The following is an 18,513-nucleotide window of genomic DNA, read 5'->3' on the forward strand; positions in this document are numbered from 1 at the left end:
AACAAAAAACTGACGGGATTTAGACTGTATGGTTAAAAGATAGCTGGAATGGAAAAGAAGTCAGTAAAAGAAGGGAACAAATAAAATGAAAGTTTAAAATTATACATAAGAAGACTTATTGAAGCAAAAGAAACACTTGAAAAGTAATTTAATGTCAGAATGACAGATGTTTATGGTTGAAACTAAAATTTCACATTTCATAGCACTATATTGTGGACCTTATTATTTGAATAGTAGTAAAGATTGAATTGATTTAAATTAGTCCTCTTTATTATAGCTATTAATTTCTATATCACAACTACCTGTATTTTGACTTCCAGTTTTTATTTGGAGATCACAAAGTACACTTTATAAGATGTACAACACTCATTAAATATATGGTGCTCATTTAATCAGCAATCTGCCTGGTTTACTCGTTTGGAAAATCAACATGTGTCTATAACGTTCATATGCTTCAATTTTTTGATGGCCTCTTCAAGACAGAGGTCAAAACGATAACATGCTCGTGTATAGCAACTGTGAAAGGCCAGTCAGAGTAAGCTACCCATACTAGTGTCACAGATGAAAAATGAGTATTAGTCACTTCTCTAATTTATAGAGACAGGTGACAAGAACGTGAGAATCTTGCATCCCAGTCCTTTTCCCTTCCTAGCTAAATCACTTTTGCAGTCCAACAATTTCTCCCCCAACACTACCCTCACCCCATGGAGTTCTCTGAGCTCCAGTAAGTCTCAAGCATACTTAGTTAATATTGTGTGTTTCTTATTACAGAAGTATTTTCTGGTAGAGGACATAAATTAATTGAAACATGGCCATTTCCAATTTGCAAAGTATGCAGACTTTGCCAGCAAAAGAATCTTTAAGAAATACATTAAAAATACTGGAAAGAGACATTTTATGGTATCTCTGCCCTGTTCCAAGAGCTGTAATTTAAAAACTATTCAGCTGAAGTCTTCGGATTTAATTTGCTTTTTAAGTCTCAAAGAGTTATAAAACAAACAAACAAACAAAAAAAAACAGTCTTTTCTTTGCAAGTTATTTCATCAACAATTTTACTTGCAAATGGGTATAGAAACTATTTGGTGGAGGTTATATATTACATTTTCTGATTTTTTGTTTCTTTGCGTGTTTATCTTACCTTCTCTTCATCTTTGCGTAATTAAGAATTTACAGTTGTGGAGAGATGAACTGTGGAAAATATGATCTTAATGGACATAATCTTGGAAAGCAACTAGACAGAATGTAATAATATAATTCTGACCTTGCCAGGGAAGTGATTATCCTTCTCTACTTTGTCCTTGTGACATCTCACCTGGAGTGCTGCATCCAGGTCTGGGGCCCCCAGCACAAGAAAGATGTGGACCTGTTAGAGCAGGTCCAGAGGAGAGCCACAAAGTTGATCAGAGGCTGGAGCATCTCTCCTATGAAGAAAGGTGAGAGCTGGGGATGTTCAGCCTGAAAAAGAGAAGTCTCCAGGAAGATTCATTCTGAGTCTCATTTATGATTCTCATTCAGGATTCTCATTCTCTGTAATGAAGGACAATGCTCAACATTAGTGCACAGTCCCTCATTCCATGTGTAAGTTATGTATCTCAGTAGACTCAAGACAACTGGCATACTACCAATTATATTATTGAAAGTCAGAAACAAACTAATAATTTGCACTGTGACAGGAAACAGAAAAAAAAAAAAAAAGGGTCAACATTTCAATCCCAGTCCTCAGGTAGCAAATTAATGGTTTCATATGTCTGCAAGACAAGACTAAAAACCTTTTTATCTTTAAAGGTAATCATCTATTTTTCAAATAAGAGAACAGGTCTCACTTTTCCTCTTTTGACATATCATTCCTATTTAATTTAGGAGGTGGAAGTTTCAGTCTATATAGATGAGGCCTGAACACAACTTTTTTTCCTTGTCTAATGGCAACCCAACCTCTTATCTTACATCTGCAGTGGGTACTTTTAATATTGAATTGGTGACTTTTACCTCTCCTCCCACTGAAGTTATCACTTTTATAAAAGTGTTTCAGAGTCATTAAAGAGAGGATACAAGTGGAAGTCTATCATTAGTCAATGTCTACATACCAACTTTGAACATTTCAAACTAAATTTCCACTGTTGTTTTACTTGTTATTGTCATTGCTGAATTTTATTACACAACTAGCAAAAACTGCATGTATAATCCATGCTGTAGCACTCAATTTAGCTTTCTCTGAGACTGCTGCTTCCCTGCCTTGCTTTTCATATCAATTCCTATTTTATATTCTGAGCAGGAGTTGTCATTTTAATGTGTACTTGAAATATGTGATATAAACAAGAATGTTAATGTAGTATTAATTATTTCTAGTAGGCTAGTCTCATAGGCCTTAAAAATGAGCATTTGCTGTTAAAAGTATGAGTCTGGAAGAGGCAGATCCTACTTATCTGCTAACTTAATTCAGATTGGGGATTTGGTGATTCAAAAGTTCATTTTTAATTGCTATGAAAACTTCTCAACTTTCACAGGTCTATTGTGGAAAAGGAAGTGTGCTTTTGCTGGCAAATGAGGAAAAGCAAACAAACAAACAAACAATAGAAAAATACATTAAATAAAACTATATCTGGACACTTTAAATTTTTATTTGGTCTGGGTCTCTATTAGCTAATTTAAGCCCCTGGGAGACCTGTTGCCAGTAGTTAGTTATATATGTTTATTTACATACCAGTAATGTTTTTAGTTCTTGAATCACTGAAACTCACATGCAAACTAGAATTTCTTATGGGTGCTCTACCTCAGACCTTGATGAGAATTGTTAGACTGAGAATAGAAATAATTCTGACAAAAGGGTAAAACCGGGACAACCCACAACCCTTGTTTTACCCTGACAAAAGGGTAAAATCAGGACAACCCACAACCACTCTGTGTTCCTTCCTAAGCTTCCCAGTCCTGCAGGCATGCCTGGAGACCTGGGCTGGTTCCTCTACCTGCCCAGCCCAGGGAACAAGTCGCAGACAGGGAATTAGCACTCCCTTGGCTCAGGTCTGCCTCCACTTGATGTTCAAAGTAGCTGAGCTGGCATGGAGCTGGTACAGTAATTTATTTCTGGAAAAGACTGTAAGTAAAACACTGTGGGAGCAAGGAGGAAGCAAGAGAAGAATTATGACTCAAAATTATGTCTGTGAGTCACTGTGTTTCCCTGGGCTACCCAGGAGTTACACTCAGCCTCCCACTTGGAGTGAATGCAAAGCCACAGCTTAGCTCAACAGGAAAGCTGAAACTTGAGTTTAGAAGTATAGGTTAGCAAAGAGTGACTTAATGATATTTGTGTGTTTGTGTGCTTTTATATTCAATTAAGAGCATCTGCAATAACTCTGATAAAGTCAACAGCTAATCTGAGATCATGATGGAGTGCTGTGTTCAGCTCTGGGGCCCACAGCACAAGAAAGTTATGAACTTGTTACAGCAGCTCCAGAGGAGGGCCACAAAAAGGGCTGGACCACCTCTCCTATGAAGAAGGGCTGAAAAAGTTGTGGTTTCTCAGCCTGGAGAAGAGAGGGCTCCAGGGAGACGTTATAGTGGCCTTCTAGTACCTAAAGGGGGCCTACAGGAAAGCTGGGGAGGGACTCTTCGTCAGGAAATGTAGTGATAGAACAAAGGAGAATGGCTTTAAACCAAAAGAGTGTAGATTTAGATTAGTTTTTTCACTCTGAGGCTGGTGAGGCACTGGAACAGGTTGCCCAGAGAAAGCTGTGAATGCCCCATCCCTAGAAGTGTTCAAAGCCAGGTTGGATGGGATTTGGGGCAACTTAATCTAGTGGAAAATGTCCCTGTCCATGACCGGGGGGTTGGAACTAGAGATTGTTTAAGATCCCTTTCAACCTAAACCGTTCTATGATTTGGCTTCATTTCTTCCATTGTGTTTATTATGAGTCTCACAGTGAGAACGACAACTGTACACATACTTTTTACTCTAGAATATTTGTAGCCTGCAGTTGGATATCTGCAAATTGAAACGCAGTTTTGAACATCCATTTAGTGAAAGTGCAACTTGTTGTTTCTTAGGAGCAAGAATATATATATATATATATATTTCCTACAGGTTCATTCTACTCTAGTGGCAACTTTCAACTGTCCCCATATTTCAGGGTATGCTGAAATGCATTCATGTTCAAATGTTCTAATAGAGCTAAAATGTTAACATTTCTCTGAATATGTCTACATAGGAGATACAATTTGCTCCCACAGTTGCTCCTGATAAATTGCTTCAGCACAATATTTACCCATTCCTCCTTAGGAAGGCAATTGTGCTTAACAAGTGTCCTTAATAAGGGTGCTCATATGAGTCACAGTATACACCTACAAAATACCAGCAACAACCTATCTCTTTACTTTGCCTTACTGGATAGTTGCCCTGGTAAAAGAAGCAAAACATGGAACAGCTTTTGCAATTTGTTCCAATTTTTATTCCCATAATCTGAAAAACAGCTTATTCTTTTTGTGCACCTGATTTGCTGCCTATACACCAATATGGGGGAAAAGAAGTTTAACAGACTTAGCTCTGTCTTGCTAAGGGTGCTAAGGTGTCTTGTTGCTAAGGTTTCTAAGTGCAGCCAAGGGCTGGGACTAGCAGACTTTCAGGCATTTAAGCTTCAGTGATTATCTGGAAGAATCTTTATAAAAGCACCTAAAGCTTTAGTTCAAGTGTTTCTAGTAAAATAGGAGGAATTGGGTCCTTGTGATACAATCCAGCATTCAGGAAGAATTTCAGGTTCTTTAAGTTCAGTGAGAACTTTGCCAGCACCAGATGAGACAGTGGGCTGTCTCATTTAAAACATTTAAAACAAACATATACATTTAAAACAAACAAACAAACAAAAATCCAACCCTGTAACTTGGCATTGGATAAAGGTGAAATAGTTGGCAGCTTAATTTTCTTGTAATCTCATATCCTTATGATACATTAAGACAAAGATAAATGTGTGCTTTTCTGTTTATGTGCTTATATGAATACTGATGCACTATGTATATGAGTATGTATATACACACTTCTTTTATGTGTGTCTTTATATGTATATGCATAGGTATACATATATACACACAAGTGCACATAGCTTCACATCCTTGGTTCATGAAGTTTCATTCTTGTTTAAATATACATCTTTCATAAAAAGTCTTGAAGTAATTGGTCCTGTGTTAGCAGTATGCTGTATTTCCTCAGGGTTATAATCCTGTGCACATCTCTCAGAGTTTTTCATTCACTAATTAGTGCAGTCAGAGATCAAGTTCCGTTTTCTATCAATTGGAGTTACCTTTTCTATCAAGTTTTTTTTAAATATATTTTTTGTCATTTATATCACTAAAAAAAAACAAAAAGAGTTAATGTGGAAAATTCTTACTTACATATAGAAATCAATTATTTCTTTAGGCTCATTATTTCCAGTATATATGTTTTTCATATCTTTAAATATCAGAACTTCATAGCAAGAAATTTACATTCCTGTCAGGAAGTTTTCCATTAAAACATATTTCTGTTCCCCCACACTGAAGTTTCACCCAGCTTTGTTGTTTGAGTGGCCACACTCTTTTAAGGGAGAAAATTCCTCTCTCAGGAAAACAAGGAAGATAATATATGTTTTCATAATCTAAGTTTTGTGAGTTTAACGGTCAGTTTTCTTAAGAAAACAGAAAGATGTTTCTGTTTGTGGTATAAATACACAAAATATTTTCAGATAAGAAGGCTTTTCCACCCTGCCTGAAACTAGAAGAGATATAATCCCAAATATTTAGGACCAGTTTCTAAAGTTGTATTGTATTATGATTTACTAATATAAAATAGTCACGTTTACAGTTTTCATTTATATTACTGTAAAACCAATTTGTACCCAGAGTGTAAGGGGGTATAAATTGCACCCTCCCAAGGTGTAAAAATGATTTTTTTGTTCTTTTTGGTGTAAGAAAGAACCTTGCCCACACTGACATTAATGACAGAAAAGGCATCAGGAGTTATTTCTTAGCAAATCTTGACAAAATCTTTTCATCTCATCTCCACGTTTTCCTGCAGACAAATATCAGCTGTAGTTATTTTGCATGAATCACTGTCCCAGTAGCATGGGATACACATGCCAGTGCTGCAAACTATTGAATCTTTTGAAAACCTTTGTTTCAAGGAATTTTAATTATAGCACGCAAGGTCATTCATGTTGAGACTTTATATCACGGGCCAAACTTCAGATCTTGGTGAGTGAGGCAAGAGGTTAGTATGTGTAACTTTATCCCCATTGCAGAGTTCATATGCTGCTGATTATAAACTTGCAAACAAATCCTTCATATCTCTCCTCTCTGTAACAGTTTTATAAGGAGTTCATTTTTTAGAAAAATAAGAGTAGGTGACAAGGACAAATTGTCCTGAAGCATGTGAAGGAAATCTACCCCCCCCCCCCCCCAATTTATGATGAAAAAGAGATTATGATTAGAAATATCAAATCTCTTTAGACTATGCTGAGTGTACTTAGGTCACTTCACAGTTTTGCTGTCAAAGAACACTTGGCTTGACTTCAGTGAGACATAGGATGAATTTTCTTTTCATTTTTCTCAGCATCTGGTTTTCTCTCTTTTCGCTCTTTCCACAAGCAGACAGATATTTATAGACTAGACTTGAGTTGAACGGACTGAATCAAACTCTTTGCTCACTAATTTAAAAACTCAACATATTTGGCAATTTGAATAAACAAAATGTTTGCCAGTCTTTATGAATGGTACCATCTCTCAAGGGACTTAGACATTTGGTTCATTGTCTGAAATAGAGATTTGGAAGTTATATAAAATTTTAATCCAAATTCTCCTTTGGATAACATTAATTAGCACACAGTGGATCACAGTAATGACAGTAATCAATCATGTTAATATTTCTGCTATTTATCCTACACTTTATGTCTTACAAACATCCATGTCTAAAGTCTATTTGGTCAGTGCAGCAAAACTGCATTTATGTTGTATGGTTCTTTTTTTCTTGCCAAACTTTGGATTTTCCTTTTTTCTTAATTTTCTTGAAAAGAACTATCCTGGTTCATCTTCCTCTTTCACATTTTTAACATATATATGTCTTACACCTTAAGAATTGTTTTGTCTCACTTGTGTAATTTGCTTTTAGCCTGCTTTTATCGTATTTGCTTCAGAGAGCTTTCATGTCTTCAACTGTGACTAAATTGTGTTAATTAGGAATATATCTAATGGTGTCTTGCCCATCACCATGCCCGAATGGTCTTGTAAAGTTAAGATGAAAGAAAGAAAGAAAGAAAGAAAGAAAGAAAGAAAGAAAGAAAGAAAGAAAGAAAGAAAGAAAGAAAGAAAGAAAGAGAAAGAAAGAAAAAGAAAGAAAGGAAAAGCAATATATACTTTACATTCTTATTAATCACTTCCAAAAATGTCAACATTAATTTGTCTTTTTTAGACACCAGCAATATAGTGGACAAACGTATAATAAGACAGATCTGGATAGAAAATAACGTAGATATATTTTTTTTTTAATAAGAAGAATAATTATTTATTGGGAGAATTTTCTAGCTAAAGTGATGGAGCTGTTATAATTGAATGTCTTTCTAAATCATGTACTTGAGCTCATCAAGAAGTTATTAGGCTTGATGCAAAAATTACTTAATTAAATATTATGTCCAGTGTAAAGGTCAGACTAAACAGTCATAACAATCCTTTTTGGCCTTCACTTGCAGGTAAAATTGTAGCCAAGTGAATACAAGTCCTAACTTTTATTGATTTCAATAATAAAATGTTTTTATCCTATAAATTTATGAACAAAACTTTGATTTATATTAGATGAAGACAGAAGTGTAAGGTATTTTAGTTCACTTATTTTTAATCTATTGTAAATGTTACAAAAAATAGTGAGATATGGATACAATGGTATATACCTCTTTATGTTTTTACAATGGCAATGAGTAGTTATATTTTTAATTGTACTTTGTCCCAAAGAATTCTGAAGTGCTTTGCAAATGGATAAATCAAGTTCATAATTTCAGCCAGTAATGGAACAAAACTGTCTCTTGCATAAATCTTGTTTGGCTATTTCAATGGCTTTACGCATTGCTGTTTTTGTTGTAGTGATAGGGACATGGTATAATAATGGTTGGAAAATGGAAAAAAAAAAGACAAGACAAAAGAAAAGAAAAGAAAAGAAAAGAAAAGAAAAGAAAAGAAAAGAAAAGAAAAGAAAAGAAAAGAAAAGAAAAGAAAAGAAAAGAAAAGAAAAGAAAAGAAAAGAAAAGAAAAGAAAAGAAAAGAAAAGAAAAGAAAAGAAAAGAAAAGAAAAGAAAAGAAAAGAAAAGAAAAGAAAAGAAAAGAAAAGAAAAGAAAAGAAAAGAAAAGAAAAGAAAAGAAAAAAAGAAAAGAAAAGAAAAGAAAAGAAAAGAAAAGAAAAGAAAAGAAAAGAAAAGAAAAGAAAAGAAAAGAAAAGAAAAGAAAAGAAAAGAAAAGAAAAGAAAAGAAAAGAAAAGAAAAGAAAAGAAAAGAAAAGAAAAGAAAAGAAAAGAAAAGAAAAGAAAAGAAAAGAAAAGAAAAGAAAAGAAAAGAAAAGAAAAGAAAAGAAAAAAGAAAAGGAAAAGTTCTTAATGTTCGTTCAGCCATTAGTTTCACTCTCAGTGAAAGCACAACAAAATGCCTTCAGGTATAGTCTTAAAGTTGTAACTATGTACCAAGTTATTGAACAGTTGTTCTCTGAGGGTACGGACTTGTTGATGTAAAATGTTTTATTATTATCATGTGTGCCTTTACAAAAGGACAAAAAATATAAAACTACCTTCTTAATCACATTGAGAAAACAGCTGAATGTCCCTATGGAAATTTAGCATCTTTCCATCTGCCTTTTCTTATCTCATTATGACTAACACGACTTTCAATGGGCCTGTTGGGATATATATATATATTTTACTTTAATATTGGCCTGTAATATTTAATATATTTAATATTATGATAGTGTTTATATACACCACATATAATGTGACCTCCTCTAGTCAATTACAGAACTTTTTGACTTCCCTGAGACACAGGGAAGGTCTCTGCTGCTTTTTCTCTTTTGCAAATTAATGCCTGTATTTTTAGCTCCTTCACATAAAGCAGCAGAGAGAGTCAGGCAATTTAGAACCTAGCGGAGGTCAGTCTGCTGTTGTGACCCTTAATTGCTTCTGTCTTAAAACATTTCAGTATTTCTAAGATGTGTAATTCTTTTTCTTTTCAGTGCACATGAAAAGGGATAATGTTAGCATTTTGCAGTTAATTCAATTACTTTCCACTTGTGAAAATGCTGACAGGATTTCCGACCACTGGAAGAAGTGCCATGACTGTTAGATGTGATTGGCAGCCCAGACACAACTTATAAACTGCAGCTGAAATTAAAGCATTTTATCTTCACTCATATATATCCTTCATGACAAACCATTCAGCAATACTTTTAAGCCATTACTTCAGTGAATTGATTTTCAACAGCAATTAATGACCTATTTGTTAGATAATGATCTCAGTCAAAGTCAGAATCTGCTTCAGTAATGGACAAGACTTTGAAGCACTTGTGAAATAAAGTTATAGCTGTTGCTTTTTTAAACACAGTATTTTTTCAGATTTATATTATCTGCAACACTATTATAAAAAGACTTTGAATTGTGTATTTCATGTTATTTAAAAATATGAAAAAAAATATTCAAAAAGAAAAGTGTCATTGTCTGCATACTGAAGAAAATAATTTACCAGGTTAAAAAAAAAAAATTAATTATATTTAAAGATAATTTTAAGAATTTGCCAATAGTATAATAGGAAATAGGTTTGGAAAGTAAAGTGTGCCAAAAGCAATTATAAAATGCATGAAGAGAAAAAAAATACTTTAAACTATGATAAACTAAAGCTTGTAGTCATCACACCTATGTTTATTCACTTAGACTATAGTTAATCCAAATGTTCTCCACAGTATATGGAAAGAAAGAGACATGTTTCCAAGGGTGATTCCTGTGGGGTGAATTACCGTCTCCAAGGGGCTACATTCATGATTAAGTACATGGAGATACAGGATCCCTCTGTACCTGGTTTAGACTGGGCATCTAGATTTTAGACAGAAAACATATGGGACATGACCTTCCATTAAGCACCCATCTGATAATATTATCAAAGCATGAGTTTATAACAAAATAAGGTATATGAACAGGGAAGAACTTAAAAGGGTGAAAATGTCCATATGACAAATCAAGGATTTATTCCAGTATGAATATTGCAGACATGTGCATGAAACCTTAAAACTCAGAAGAATAGATAACAGCCACATACTGGAGATGTATCTATTTTTTTTTTAAAGGCCATAAAAAGGAGGAAAAAAAAAAAAAGAGAGGAGAAAAAATTGAAAATATTAAGTAGAGAGAAATCCTAAATGTGCAAAAGATGCACTTCTAGCTTGATGTGCAAGAATATTAAATTTTTCTTTATTTTATTTCAATTGGCATATCTAACCTGACAAGCTACAATAACAATGTTTAGTCTTCTGTATATCAGCATTATGAAGGCTTTCTTAATTAAAGATATGTCTGGGTCTGTTTGTGCAGACAGCTGCAAGAACAGAAGGTCTGACCAGGGCCGTCTAGAACTCTCTTGAGCAAGAGTGTTTCATAGTTTACAGATGAAAATTTGTCTATTTGTAGTCTCTCTCTTGGGGGACAAATACTTTTTTCTCAAGGAAACTTATCTTCCTGTTAATTTGTTACCTCTCCTCAAAGAACAATGGGAGATTGATGCCTCTTCCAAAATTTGAAATCAGAGATAAGATTGCCATACCAAGTTGCCTTGATGCAGTAAGGAATATTGGTTGAAATGCCTTAGACATGCAGAAGATGGGTTTACATTTTCAGCAGTGAATATCCAAGATATCATTACAGCTGATTTTGTACTGAAAGATAGTGCCCTAAGGATGTGAGACGAATGATTAAATCAGATTAAATCTATAAGCATTTTAACATAGTCAATGCATATACTGTTACATATCTTTTTTTTTTTTTTTTTTGAAAAGAACTCAATTATCTTGAAAGACAAGCTAATATGAGATATGAAAATTAAGAGTTATTAGGGAAAATTAAGTAAAGAACTATGCTTATATGCAATTTAAACCTTCCTTGAGGAAGTTTTAAAACCATGACAAATGATATTTTTGTCCTCTTTTAATCAAATTTCCTTTTACACTCTGCTTCATTTTAATTATTAATTTCATTTTCTTTTTTTCTTTTTTTTTTAGTTCCTTGGCTTCTGCAATGATAATTAAACATACACGGTGCTTCTTCACTTAAAAATGAGTCAAATTGTTCATTTTTTTATTTTTTTTTCAGAAAAATCTCAGTTATTAAGGAACCATTAGTAGTCCAATATGTAGCTTGTTCTTAAGACATAAAGTCTAACTTTTTTCACATATCTTACAGATTTTTCTTGAAATATTTATTTTTAACTAGGAAACAGTTACAAGTTATATAGTGTATTTCCTTTTGTCATTTAAGTGCATATAAGCAAAAAAAAGTAAATATTTTTATAAATGCCTCTTTGTTATGTCTCTATTTAATTACACTTACAGATATGATTTTCCCCTATCATCATGTGCTTTTGATTATGGTAATACCTGCATTTTGGAGGATTTAAGTGTTAAATATTCATCATCTGTCAATAAAAGAAATTGTCTCGCTGCATTTTAGAACAGTTATAGACTAATTAGAAGCTAGTGGCATTTTATTTATTTATTTATATAAAAGAATTCTTCAATTTAGGACTTACAAAGTCAGAAACATATCTTCTGCCTCAGTGCACTTTTATTGGATCATTACTTAATCCATCAAAGATGTTGATTACATCTTTTAATAACTGGAATAGTTAAGACAAAAGAAAAAATAAGATTAATTTAATGATAAGCAGTTTTAGCACAAAGCAAGCATTTTAAATCCAAGATGTTGCCTGAAACAGGAGAAATTGCCTGAAGGCTATGGAGAAAGCTTTATATGGTATTTATGTGACATATTTCATTACTGCTACTTCAGCACAGTTTACAGCTTGTTACTTCTGTTCATGCTTGCAGAGTCTTCTAAGGATTATGAGATTATTCATGTTGACTAAAATAAAATCAAATGAAGCTTGAGATTTCTGTACAAACTTTGTATTGCTAAAATTATATAGCTATATTCCTATGAGTATTTCTATAGCAGTAATTAGTGAAAATCACTTTCTCAGTGATACCAGTTTTGAGAAGTATATAATGATATAAAAGACTAGGTGAAGCAGTACCAAAACAAATTTCCCCTCCAAAGTAAATACATGCAGGCAGGAAGAGCAATACTATATCAGTTTAAACAGTGATGATGAATTTATGGAGACAATTTGTAATTATTAATTTCCTTACCAGGCCTATAAAATTTACAAAGAGCAAAGTTCACTTGAAAAGTCCTTCTCAAATCTACATGGCCAGATATAATTTATTAATTTATCACAAGCATCTATTCAGTGACTTTAAATTAAGATGTGCTGAGGGCAAAATGGCCAATACATAGAAGTAAGCTCTTGTAGAATAAAAGAATATTGACCATAGACTCATCATGAATTTCCATGAACCCATAAATGCAGATTTGCTTTGCTTTAAAATGAAATAAAATCAATTCATTTCACGGGTAATCAGTTCAATGAAAGGAAGGGTTGTAACATTTGTTTTTTTCTGTTGCAATAATTATAAATACTCCACATTAACAGGCTATAATATTTTAGATGGTAATGAGTGTGTTGGGCTTTTTTTTTTTTTCTTTTTTTCTTAAGACTCCACGTATATTAATTTATTTTCTCCAAGTCAGGTTTTTTTTTTTTTTTTAACATGCACAGGAATATAGGCTACATCAGTACAAAATAGATAATTTCATATATATCTTCCTCTTTCTTCATTTTAGATTAGGTCAAGGCAGACAGACTAGATGAAAGAAATGTCGTGAAATTCTGAGGTTGGTTCAAAAGGATCTCATTCTGAATTCTGTGGTAACATTTTTGTAGGTTGCCTAATCTCTGAAGCCTTCTAAATACATTGCCAAATTGTAATCCAACATCTACATGAATCTGTACGATCTGATCCTCACAGATATTATTTTCCACATGTGTTAAGAGAGGCTGAAATTTAGCCTGAATATTTCCCATGATCAGACAAACTTCTGACACTTTTAATAACAGCCCCTTTGCTGTCTGCAAATGATGGCAGTGCATGTGCAGGGTGGAGGGGTGAGGGTTAGTGGACAAGCTGTGTGCAAACCTCAAGACACTAACTGTGTTTTTTCAACAAGCACTGTGGTTATCAGTTACTATTTCATGTGAGAACCTTAGCTTTGGCCTCAGTGATTGCCTTTACCCCTAGTAAATGCTAAATCAAGAGAATGTTATTTTATTTAATATGATGAGATTTAAGATGCTGAAGGTGATCTGAAGACTCAGCAAACATTGAACTTTATAGAAAAACTTTTTCTCCTCGTGCTGTTTCTTTTGGCAGCACTTGAGTCTGCTTGTCTCTTATATCTTCTGATGGTGATGGAAATGTACCCAACTTCAGGCTAGAATTCTGTCAGTACTCTAACAAGTGTTAAATAAAAAAAATCTATCGAGGTTGCTTTCTGGATAACAAAAAACCTGAAAAATTGTTGCTTGCTGTTGAAATGGGGGCTAAAATATTGAAAATATTGAAGTACAAGACCATGAAATTGCTCTCTTAAAGGTGCTTGCCTGCATAAGGAAGAAAAGCAGTCAAATTTAATAAAATAAAATGTTAAATTATGCAGTGTCTGTAATTATTGAAAAGGTGGCATACTTTCACATTCTGTTTTGTAATGACATTTTCAAACAATTTCCTTTCGCTTGTTAATCTAATCAGTGTTACTATATGGAGAACCCATGGTCAGTGAGTAACTGAAGATTCTTGAAAATCGCAGTAGTCAAAGTTCAGATGCAAGAATTTATTTCCAGATTATGAATTTAATTCTTATCATTGGTATATAATGTTAAAAAATGTGTAAGGGAGAAAAAAAAAAGCATAGGAAAGAGTTACTGGAATGAAAGAGCTGTGTTTTCAGTCATTTTATAACCAAATGGCAGTCTTACATAGCTGACTCAGAAAGTAAGGTTAAAAAAAAAGACCTTTCATTCTATTCCGGGAGATTTATTTACATTTCAGAGCAGGTACAACTGGAGAAAAGGATGAAGCTTTCTGTATCTTGTCTTGCCCTCTGTAACCAAACTTTCTCCCAGGCAAGCAGAATGTGCATCCCTGCCCTCATACATCGTCAAAGTGTAGCCAGGGCAAAGACCTGAGACCAGAAGCTCCCAGAAAAAAGCACTCCCAATTCAGATTGCAGTCCTGCAATTCTGATACAGTGGTTAAAATGAGCAATTGAGCAAGAGAGGGACATGAAACTGTGGAAAGTAAGAAGAATGTTTTGTTGATTGACTGATCTTGTGGTCATTTAATATAATAAACATAAGTTTGTTAAAGGAGATAGAAATTAATTTGCAGTTCTTTAAGGAGAAAAAGGAAAAGGAGGATGTAACGTACTAATATTTCTTTTTCTTTCTGGAATTTGTCAGGGGAAAATGGTACACAGACTTTTTCATTATGTCACAAAAAATGTTTGTGTAAATAGCAAGCTACATTTACTGGACGTGCTAATAATGTTCACTAATATATTCTTAATCCGAAGTATCGTGGGAATTTGGACCATCTGTAGTGGCCTTTCAGACAGTTCCTTGAAAAACTATCCTATAATCAGAGTAAGAGCTAGGAAGTGCTGAACATAAAAGCTTTCAGCCTAGTTTTAACCAGGAGGCTGTCCCTCTTCATATTGTTTTCTTGGATTAAAACAAGCAAACAAACAAAAACAAAACAAAACAAAAAATGAAGACCAAAAGTATGAATGTTAAATTTTGTCTCTTAAAGCTCTGGTTCTAGTTCCAAAACACTGATATTTATTATTTTACCTCAATTTCCAAGTTTTCACATCTTTTGACCCACTGATAACCTGTTAAACCTAAGCTAACTTCCAGAAAAACACGAAAGCAAAAACATTATTCTTAGACACAGAGATTGTGCTAAATACTTTAACAGAGGAACTAATGGGGATCTGGAAACTTTGCTTTCAGTAGTGCACAGGAGAGTACTACAGCTCAACTATGAATTAGTCATAATGGAGATTTAGGTAAAACGATTTAAAATCTATATCTAGCAATACAGCATAGTTTTGTTTGCTTATTGCAGAATCAAGGGATCATACTTGAAGTGTTTCAGAGGCTATATAGGTTTTTTATATGTTGATGTATAATCTGAGGGGACTAGAGGAAAAAACAAAAAAAAAAAACAAAAAAAAAAACTGCATTATGTTAACAGATATTTCCTGGGGGGGAAAAAAAAAAAAAAAGAAAGAAAAAAATAGAAAGAAAAAAGAAAAAGAAATACAAGAACAACAACAAAACCCACATAGTTTGTGTACCAAGCTAACAATGATTCTATAAGCAAGTTTCAAGCAGATTCTGAAATCCAAAGATATTAAAGACATGTTGAACAACACTGTCAGAAAAAGAGACTTTAAAAGTCAGTTTTTAAGTTTGGAACTGCAAGTGAATCTGGTGGATAGGAGTAATGGAATCTATCATATCACTAATATGCTTCTAAATAGAACTACCAAATTCTTGCACCAATAATTACACTTGAGCTTCTCATAAGGGAATCCTTTATAACCGGGGGGGGGGGGGGGGCAACAACAAAAAAATTACAATTTATCTCAGCAATGTTGGACGTATGTAAAAGGATGAGGTGAACAGCTTTGTCCCTGGAACTAGTCACTTCTTTGTTGCAGAGACTGGACAAAGTGATCACAGGTAGACATTGACATATCAGACTTCTGAAATTGGATGTCCTTCTTTTATTGTAAGGTTTTGTAAGATGATAGGCATATATTTGAATATTTAGGGATAAAAAAATGTTTATTGTTTCTAAGTTTAATCTTTTTCCAGGCTGTGATACAAGGATGATGTCATTAGCCTGTCCTCTAAATGTGGTCCTGAAATTGAGAAATGTTATGAGTGAAGGTATTCTATAAATGCAGAAGTGAAAGCAGAACCTAGTCTTTTGACTTCTTTGGCACTGCAAGTATTGCCAAATGTCTGCTGCCCAGGAAGTAATAACAGCAACCCTAGCAGTTTTTACAATACTTGACTGAAAACATTTGAAATTGCAAGTGAATTACAATTGCAACAAAAAATTGAGTTATGACATCAATTTCTGATGACAATTTCTTTGGCACTTACTGAGGTTTTGAAAAGTACTTTAGTTACAATTAAAAGAAATAATGGGGCATCTGTAATTTCCTTTAGCTTAGTCTTGAGTGATTTCCATATATTCTAATAACATTCTAATGAATGTTAAGTACTAAGGTTTTTTTGTTGGTGCTGTTTTCTGTTTGTTTAATGAAGTAAATAGGATTGAGTGTCCTTACTAGTACAAGACATGAAGCATGCAATTATTTGGCTTGCAAGTAGTAACTGGCAAACTGAGTAGAGAATCTGGAGCTTAGATTTGGACGTGGTGCTTTGGGGCATGGTTTAGTGGGTGATATTGGTGGTAGGGGGATGGTTGGACCAGATGATCTTGGAGGTCTTTTCCAACTTTTATGATTCTATGGTTCTATGACCTTCCTGGTCATCCCAGAGTCTGCAGTGAGGACTGAATGGCATAGGGACTAAACTATTCTTGCAGCAGAGTGGGTGGTTCTTTGCACTTCAGAGCTAAGACAAATAACTAGCAAAAGCAGGAAAATATTTACTGCCACTACCCACTACACATACTGCCACCATACATAATGTACTGACATTATGACTGAAAATAACTTTCCTGGCTCAAAGACTATCAAAGTAGCATATTTTCCATCAATAATACAAGACGTTTGTAAATCAAGGAACATGGAAACAACATCTCATATAATATCATAACCACATCTGTGTCTGCATCCATTGTAGGAGTCAGTGCACATTTTCATCTTGTATCAATTCAGTCACCTGTAATGCTTGAATTAATATCACCATCTTGCTGAACTGCTCATGCAGTCAGTAGACAAGGGTGAGCCATTGCAAAGGGCCAAGTAGGTCAAGTCTCTCTTTGGAGGGTCATAATTCTCTCCATTATCTGTTTATGGGATTCAGTTACTGGGTGTGCAGTTCAGTAGCTTGGGTGCCTCTGATACGTCCTCAGTAGAGCTGGAATGAATCTAAATCCACATGATTTAGAAAATTATTAAGGACAGAGCAAAGGAGATGATAGAAACCAACCAGTCAGTATCTGAAAGGTTACATTGGTCTTCTATACTCAGACTACTAAAGAAAAGAGGTCAGAAAACATTGCTTTTCTTTCTTTTCCTCCCTGAGCTTCCTCAGATATTCAGTCCAATATTAGCATTGAGCATGATCTTCAGCCAGTTAAACATGCCATGTTTAAACTAAAGGACTTGTTTTGTCCTAATAACTGAGATCTTGAGTTCTATCACTAAACAAAGGTCTTCTGTTCTAGGTCATGTGTGAAATAATGAATACTTTCTAATCTTTAACCTAATTGTATCAAAATCTCAGTGTGTCTTTTCTTCTGAAGAAAAAGAACTCACAACTGAAATAGCAAGCAAACAGTAATGTTTAACCATTCCTGTTGTTTCTTCTCACCTTTTAGGATGAGATCCAGTCTGTTTAAATCATACCTAAGTTTAGGAGCCTGTAATTCTTAACAATTCCATATAATAAAGCAGTGATTTGTGTACTCAATTCATTAAGAAATGTCTCTGCACTTCAGACATCTTACCTTGAAAGGTACATGAAATCTTTGGACTTAAAAAAATAAAACTTGTCTTGGGAAGCAGGAACCAGAGCATTAGAGACTCTTCCAAACCAGTGAACTAACTGTTAGGCTAGGCCCAAATGTGTGTTTGCTGTAATGGTTGCACAAGCCCTTGTCCTCTTCAATGACATACCTTTCTAAGTCACTTGAATTGTACTTTGCCTCATAAAAGAAACTCACACTTATTCTACTGAAGTCACCTAATCAAAGCTTAACGGTAGAAAAGGATGTCTTAATCAATAAAAAATTGGGAGTTGAATTTTAGATGTGTCCTCGTTTTATATACACATAAATATATATTTTTTAAAATTATCAAACATTTTTGATAAAAAATTGAAACTTACACATCTTATGTGCTAAAACATCTGACTGGTTGTTACTGTTATTAACATATAAATATTTCAAGACCTTCATTTTAAAGAACAAGTATATATTTATCTATTTACACCCTTGAGCTACACTATCAAAGACATCTTTGTAAGCTACATTTTTTAGTAAAAATAAATTAAAATTGTTCTGAATCCTACTGAAATAACAAACTGTGGTAATCCATCTGGAATTCATTTTACTTCATATTATGGGGTTTATGTCACTGCTGTCCAATTTGACAT

General features: G+C 33.8%; 1 protein-coding gene across 3 annotated transcripts in view; it reads left to right on the top strand.

Annotated features, from left to right (window-relative positions):
* Positions 1–18,513, top strand: part of SEMA3E (semaphorin 3E) — a 150,856-nt gene that overhangs the window by 33,663 nt on the left and 98,680 nt on the right. The window contains exon 1 of one of the 3 annotated variants that reach the window (XM_048062719.2): positions 8,413–8,656. The exons of the other annotated variants lie outside the window; for them this stretch is intronic. Coding sequence (XP_047918676.1) covers positions 8,647–8,656 — 10 coding nt within the window. The 5' untranslated portion in view covers positions 8,413–8,646. Of the gene's footprint in view, positions 1–8,412; positions 8,657–18,513 lie in introns of those variants that run through there. 3 annotated transcript variants of the gene reach the window in all.

The sequence above is a fragment of the Anser cygnoides genome, chromosome 1, assembly GCF_040182565.1.
Source record: "Anser cygnoides isolate HZ-2024a breed goose chromosome 1, Taihu_goose_T2T_genome, whole genome shotgun sequence".
Classification (NCBI taxonomy): domain Eukaryota; kingdom Metazoa; phylum Chordata; class Aves; order Anseriformes; family Anatidae; genus Anser; species Anser cygnoides.